Source organism: Coturnix japonica, chromosome 1 (genome assembly GCF_054131305.1).
Source record: "Coturnix japonica strain WE chromosome 1, WE-NBRP24, whole genome shotgun sequence".
In the NCBI taxonomy this organism is placed as follows: domain Eukaryota; kingdom Metazoa; phylum Chordata; class Aves; order Galliformes; family Phasianidae; genus Coturnix; species Coturnix japonica.
Genome location: NC_140663.1, coordinates 100,272,319 through 100,280,187, shown reverse-complemented (window position 1 = coordinate 100,280,187; position 7,869 = coordinate 100,272,319). Strand labels below are relative to the sequence as shown.

General features: G+C 43.2%; 1 protein-coding gene across 3 annotated transcripts in view; it reads right to left on the bottom strand.

Moving 5' to 3' along the window:
* Window positions 1-4,770: 4,770 nt before the first annotated feature.
* Window positions 4,771-7,869, bottom strand: part of SLC37A1 (solute carrier family 37 member 1) — a 33,055-nt gene continuing 29,956 nt past the window's right edge. For all 3 annotated transcript variants that reach the window (XM_015883294.3, XM_015883272.3, XM_085529665.1), the window contains one exon: window positions 4,771-7,468. In XM_015883294.3, the coding sequence (XP_015738780.2) occupies window positions 7,453-7,468 (16 nt within the window). In that variant the 3' untranslated portion in view covers window positions 4,771-7,452. The remainder of the gene's footprint in view (window positions 7,469-7,869) is intronic.

The window sequence follows — 7,869 nt, the reverse complement described above, 5'->3', positions numbered from 1 at the left end:
GTGCTTCATTTGGCAGTTACCCGAGAGTTGGCCAGCTTCAGCAACTGGCTCACTTGGTGCTGTAAATGTTGCTGAATGTAAGCTCAGCCGAGCCCTCCAGAGACACAAAATCCATCACCACGTATCACTGTGTGAAAACTTTCTGCCTCTGGCATCCATGCCCAGCCACTGCTATCCAGCACCTCCCCACGGGAGGCATCACCTGCTGGAAGAAGCTGAAGTACCTGAAGGGCAGAGGTGGAAGAGGCTGCACACTCCACACAGACCCAGGATTCGATTCTCATTGAACTGAATGTTCATGAGGGGATTTTTTGGGCAAGCTTGTTTGAAAACAGCCTCACGTTACAGAATAGGAAGACTGCTGGAAAGTCATGCAGAGCTGGAGTGCTTACTGCATCCTTTTTGTTTGGCATAAAAAATAGGAGGAATAGTGATACAGTTGATCATAGGGTTGTTTGTTGTTGTTTTCTCAGCAGCACGCATTTACACGGGCAATTTCAACTGCGCCTGGAAAACAGAGACAGCAGAAACAACACAGAAGGGATGCGTAGGTGAAGGTACTGGGGCTGCTAGTCGTTCATTTGATCTGCTTTTATGGGTCTGGGAATTCTGAAACAAAACAGCGTATAGGAACCAGGCTGTGCTGAGGGATAACATTTCCTTTCTGGTGACAGACAGGAATGAGATTTAGATATCGATTTGACAGATGCATTATTCTATTAGCGGATTTCAAGCAGGCAAACGCAGGAGATTTCTTTTTCCCTGCTACTGAACAGCTTAAATCAGCCTTCCTACAGAGAGGTCTCACTTCAAATAACAGTGCTGGGAAAATCATCCTGAGAATGAGACATGTCAGCTTTGTTCCAGGCGGTCAAGGGGTTTAATAGATCCACCACTGATAGGTGCTTTGCTGGAGAGGGATTTCATCCCCCTCAAGTCATTGTGGACTGAAATTTGGAGCCTGGATCAGAGTCCCCATAATCTGCCTGACAATGGAGCATATGAGAAGTCAGACTGTCAGCCAGCTCTAGCACAGGTATCAGTCGGTAAAGCACAACATTCTTGGAGCAACGGCCGCCCAGCACAGAAGACCCTGCACATCACTTTCTTCTATTGTGGACAGAGAACATGCACTTGATAAGCTTTAGAGAGCTCTCCTATTCTCCTGTTAGATGCTTTGTTCCTTTCACATAACTTGAAAGCTGCAGCCAGAGGAGAAGGAGAAGAAGCTTTACAAAGACTCCCAGTAGTGACAGCTAAGTTGCACCCCTCCATTACACAGTTATTAGCCCCATGCACCAGTGGAAAACCAAACATGCAGATTCTGTCACAGAATGACACGATGTTCAGATGTTTCCTACCAGATGATAGGAGTGATTTAATAATAGCTTCAGAACCTGCTGTACTTATTAAGCTAAAGTCTCACGTGGCCTGCAGCAAATTGAATGACTCAGACTCAAATATAATATGCCGTCCTCTGCAGCAGAAATAACAGCATTGTGTTTGACAGAGGAGGCAGAAGAAACCCACTTCTTTAAGTTCATCCTGGACGTTATTGGCTGCTCTGTGCAGTACGTGCCAGCTACCCTTCGTATCACAGAAACAAAATGGTTCATTCAGTAGTTATTGACATTCAGTAGTTATTGACCATCTCCTGGGAAGTGAAGCCCAGCTCCCTTTCAGCTTGATCCCTATTTGTGCTGTAACTCATGTATATATATACACAAATGTAGCTGCGACCCTCTTGATTTAGCACATGAACTCAGGCTGCTGCTTTGAGTTCTGACCTCAATGAGCTGCTGCTGCTTTCCGAATAACCTGAGAAATTCTGGCCACCTGTTAAGGATTTGGGTACCAGATAAACTTCAAAACTACAGTGTCTGAGATGGCGAGGACATAAATAAGATCACTGGATTCTTCAAATGTTTTCTCCTGAGTTAAGTAAAAGGAGATTAACATCCTAGAAAGGATGACTGAAGGAAATACATCCTCACTGCAGCCTGTGGGTACAACTGCTAAAGCACTATGTTAGAAAAGGTGGACAACTTACTGTAGCTCCACTCTGCTGTACTTCATCTGTCCAATACGATCTCCCTAAGGTTCTGCCTTCTGAGAACCTTTCTCAGAAGCAAACAAACAAATTAATGCTGTCACAGATCGTAGATCGCGAAAAAAACCCACCCAACACGACTTCCTAAGAAACATTAAATCTGCACCTCACAGCCTTGGGAGAAACCCTATGAACTCAGAGCCAGGTTTATGCAAGGAATTGGTCTCTGGGGGTAAGGAAAAATGACACATAAGATTTAGTTCATTTTCTTTTAAAGGCACACTAGGTACGTGATTAGAACTGGAGAAATGTGATGGTAAATAAACACAAATAACACAGGCAGGAGGATTCTTTGACATTTATTTTTGAAGCAAGACTCGCATAACCACGGCAACCTGAAGATGATGGAAGAAATTCAGGCTGGGCTCCATGGGGACATGCCCACACCTTATCCAAAATGGATGTCCAAGATACTGTGACATGCAGAGATACCTATTTCTTTACCATGAGAGTGGTGAGGTGCTGGCAAAGGCTGCTTGGAGAGGTGGTGGATGCCCCATCCCTGGAGGTGTTCAAGGCCAGGTTGGATGGGACCCTGAGCAGCCTGTTCTGTGGAGGTTGGTGGCCCAGCCTGTGGTGGGGGGGTTGGAGATTCATGATCCTTGAGGTCCCTTCCAACACAGGCCATTCTGTGATAACTCTCCAGGAAAATAATGAATTGAATGCTGCACTCAAGCACAGAACCTACTAGTTCAGTGCAGCATCGAGGGAGACTTTCAACACTTATCTGTTCAGTACACACCTGAGTAAGGATGGCAGTCACATTCCTAAGATTGCATGAGAGAGAATGTAGTTCAAGGTTACCAGTGCCCCACAGCACTGAGATGCAAAGCTCCTAGGAAAAGAAATGGAGCTCTGTGCCTGCAGTCACCTTGCAGGAACAACAGTCTGTGAGTGGAGGAACAGTCTGTACTACAGCACAGAATTATAGAACCACCAAGACTGGAAAAGACCTAAAAGATCATCCAGTCCAACCGTTCACCTATTACTGATAGCTCCCACTATATAGACCGCATGTCCCTCAACAGAACATCCAGTCTTTCCTTGAACACCCTCAGGGTCGGTGACTCCACCACTGCTTACTCCATTCCAGTGCCTGACCACCCTTTCCAAGAAGTAATACTTCCTAATGTCTAGCTTGAAATGCCGTAGCTTGAAACCATTCCCTCTGGTCCTATCACTAATGTCAAGAGAGAAGAGGCCAACCCCCAGCTCACTACAAACCCCCTTCAGGAAGTTATAGAGAGCTATAAGGTCTCCCCTGAGCCTCCTCTTCTCCAGGCTGAACAATCCCAGCTCCCTCAGCCGCTCCTCATAAGGCCTGTGCTCCAGACCCCTCACCAGCTTCATAGCCCTCCTTTGAACACGTTCCAGGGCCTCGATGTCAGTGAGGGGCCCAAAACTGGACACAGTACTCGAGGTGCACTGTTAGTTTAGCAAAGAATAAAAAAAAAAAAATAATAAAAATAAAAATAAAAATGGATTTACTGGGAGCAGAAAACTCAGCAATAAGAACAGCCTATCAGATAAACTTCAAGCCTAGAAGAAATAATCGCATGATCTAATCTAACCTCCCATATGATATGCAGGCCATGAGACTTCAGTCCAACCAGAGAGTACCGCCATCACTGAATCAAGGCCTAATAATTTCATCAGACTGTGAACAATCTTTCTCAACTGAATTCTGTATGAAGAACAGTCCGCCTCCAACTGCTCTAAATGTACTCTGATTTCTTTTATACCCCATTACGCCTACATAACCTAGAGCAGTGCTTTTCATGCACGCAACTCCACTCATCCATCACTGGAGAAACCCATCAGCAGCAACTGAATGGATTCCCAAGTGTAAATGCTGCAAGTCTGAGGTAGTGTGACAGTGGCATGAACACAAATGAAGGATTCTCATTGCTATTCTAAGGATATTATCAAGAAACACACGCAGTAACTTCGAGAACTGGGTGGCAAAATCCCTTCTGGAATTTTGAAGCTGGCAGAATATATGGGAACAAATGTATCATCTTAGCACATGGAGTAGGCCAGCAATTTATCTTAAAGGTGAAAGAAATCTCAAAGGGATCTGTGAATATAACACACCTTCCTCACTAGCTATTGACAAAGTCTCCAATCGATCTGTGAATATCACTTCCTCACTAGCCCTGTTATCATTCTCCCACCCTATAAACCCTCCCTATGCACAGTGAGACAAACCTCCACTGCCACATCTCCAACAACCACCAGCTCACGAAGGTGCAGCTATGCTGGTGGAGGATCCCACTCCAGATCAGGCAGAAGAGAAACTTCCCCTGAGTCTCCCTTCTTACACAAAAAGGCCCAAGCTATTATTTGTCTGTTCCAAGAGTTGAGTGTTCTCCTTCCCTACAAGACAAAAAGGAGGTGGCAGAACCTACCCATCTAATGCAGCTGACCACAAACATGATGTTGTACAACCCACAATCCCATTATGAAAATAAATAATTACCTGTTTGAGTTGAGCAGGGTATTGTTTTCAAAACAAAAGGTTCTGGTTTGTACTCTTAACGAACTTTCTCCATGACCCTCACAAGAGACAGAAGTGCTAAGGAGAGATGCCTATCCTCCAAAACAATACATGGAGTATTCCTTCATGGAGACGTAATAGATGAAGTAATGACCATTTCACATTTTAAAGCAGAACACGTTTTTATTCAACACAGAAGTTATGTAGATAAAATTGAGAATAACCAGCATTAAAAAAACCCCACAAAACCAAACCCTTCAGTCCTACTCAAATTCAGTTCTACCTATTGATCACTCATGTTCCTATGTACAACATTTCGTCAGTTTTGTTCATTTCCAGATAAATGAATATTAACACCCAGTACTTACAAAACAGTTTGCTCACAGTTTGGGGGGACCCTTGGGGTTGTTACAAAAGAGCAGCCATCTTCATCTTATCATCCAACACATTCACTGCTGGGGGGGAATTGAAACACTGCTCGTTAAGCAAGGAAAGAGCCACCAAAGCAGCGAGAGTCCCAATTCCCTCCTGTGATCAATGGGAGGAAAGAATCAGCCCAGCACCTCCAATATTGTCATAATACCACATCCAAGTCACTTCGGTACAAAAGCTATTCAAATAAATAAATAAATAGCAGCAGCCCCATCAATTAAAACATAAAATCCACAGTTCTACATCTTTACAACGTGTAACTGTTCAATACAACTGAAAGCATTTTAACCTAAGACTTCAGCCCGTGGGGAACAACCCCTCAAAATCTGAGTGCAGCAGAGTTTAAGAGTTTCAATCATTTTGATAAATTAGCAACATGGATGATTTAGTCCTCCTGAGGGAAAGGATGGGCATCTTCAGCTGAAGAAGTCCTCCATCCCTCCTTTCTCACACAGGTCTGGAAAGTGATGCCAGCACAGCTCTTTTGGGGTTGCGATGTTATTTTTCCTCACAAATGATTCCTCGGGTCTGCAGCAGAATTCTGCTATGTTTAACTACAGCCTCAGGCCCAACTGCAGCATGTGTTTGTGAGGGCAGGTTGAGCATCCCCCACTGGCCTCAAAAGCTTTACACAAAAGGCGTGCAGCTGACTATTCCACCAGGGAACTACAGCTTCCAAGACTGTGTAGAGCATTCACCTGCAAGGAGTCTGGCACCTGCCCTTTGTGGGGCCAAGATCTTCTCTGTTCCTCTGTTCAGCACAGTTAAAAATGAACCCAATGTTCAAGTCAAGCAGAAAGCATACACTGAACCAAACCAGGGAGGTAACTCATCAGAGACTGAAAAATGACAAAACTGCCCTGGATATCAAGCACTGTGCCAATGCATGGAACAGCATACCAGTGGCTGATGAGACGTTTCTTTACACTCGCAGGGCTACTTCAGAGTGCTGTTTTGTTAATCAAGTATAAAGATCACTGCATTGTTTTGCAAAACTCAGAGCACAGTTCAGAACAAGACACGTCCCTACGGCTTTAATAAATACAGTTATCAACAATACACAGCTTAAATTACCCAACCTTCACGATCTGAGCATAAACACCTCAGACAATAAAAAATCCTTTATACTTTGTATGTCTTTAAGAAAAAAAGAAAGATCACAGAAACATCTGTTTTGCTAAGGAGATACCTGGATGAAGAAATGATATGTTTAGAAGACACTGAATTGTCTGTTTGCTGGGTAACACTTGTTACCAAAATGTTTTCTTACAACCTCCTACCTAGGCAATATTTCTTTTCTTACATACATATTTTGGCTCTGAGTCTGAAATTCAAAGCCACTTTAAACTAGCCACGTGAAAGAGATTTCTGGTTATTAAGGCCTTGATCTGTCAAAGACTTCCCAGTATAAATGACACCACTGAAATAAGCAAGCACCCAACAGAGATCATCGTGACACCAAACACTACAGCAGCTCCTTTTTTCAATCCAGTAATTCAAAGGTACGGCAGCACACAGTTCTCTGCCACCTCAAAAGGAACAATCTCTCATTTCAACCCAGCCTAGAGAAGCAGCACAATAATGATGTGAAATTTCCACAGTCATTTTACATTACAATGCCCTGAAAATGATTCGAGCCCCGCACTGGAAATTCTGACTCATAATCTATTTTTTGTTTCTTGGGACTCATTTTTTGCACAATCCTAACTTGGAGAACAGCATCCACCCAAACAGTTTGTGAAAACTGCTAATTACGGTACACTGCAACTATAAACTCTATTTCATCACTTACCAAAAGGTTGGATGTTGTCCTTGGGATTAGAATTCGTGCTGTAGTAAAGACTAATAATATGATGAGGTTAACATTGTCTGAGCAGCTTCAAAACACTAATAGCAGTGTATATTAATAACCTGATGGCACTATTCTCTACCAAGCGATGCCCTCAGTCACAGTGATGCACAAGATGACATAAGGGATACTTTGCTCACCAGCAAGGGGACATTTCATTGCTAGGTTGTCTGTTACGATTTCCACCTCCTTCTGCTCCACTTTCAACTTGTTTTTAGAAAATACACAGTACAACATTTTCATTAAAAACTTCCTATCAAAAGAAATAAAAAAGGCACTTGGTATTTCTCTTTGGCTCAGTTGAGGCGGTCCTGCTCAAAGCTTCCCAAAGTTCCTGTCCCTTCATCTGATGAATAGTTGCCATCCTGAGGTACTTATTCATGTGCAAAAATAAGAGCTTCAGGGATTTACCAGTTGCATTTCTCAAATTGCTTCCAGTAAACGTGCAAAATTCTTCACCGAACAGAACCTCTAACGTATAGAGTGACACGTTCCATTAAGGGTTTTTTCAGGGAAGAGCTCTGGTCACTTACGCAGTCCTTGTTCCAAATCTGGTCTCTCAACTCAGTGTTCCTTAAACCTGGCAAAGAACAGCAATCAGGCAGGAAAAGTTTAGGTGTGAGATATAAACAACCACTAACTTCAAAATGCAGGATCCTCGTTCCTTGCTATGTATTTTTTTCCCCCGCTGTGCTATTTCATTGCTCCAAAACAGCCTATCGCCAAATTTAGATTTTACTTAGACAAGTGTAACCCCATTAATTCACTGGATTTTCCTTTCTCAATTCACAACACTGTAATTCCAGTCACTTTTTCCTTTAAGGAGACCTTTTAGATAAAGCTACATTTGAAACTACCAAACAACATGGAGCAAGAAGGTACCTGACTGCTCATTCCCCACCTGCGCACTCCATGATGAAAACCAGAGTTGTCTACACTCAGGTATTAGGGGGCAATATCTTTGTTACCTGCTTTTAAATG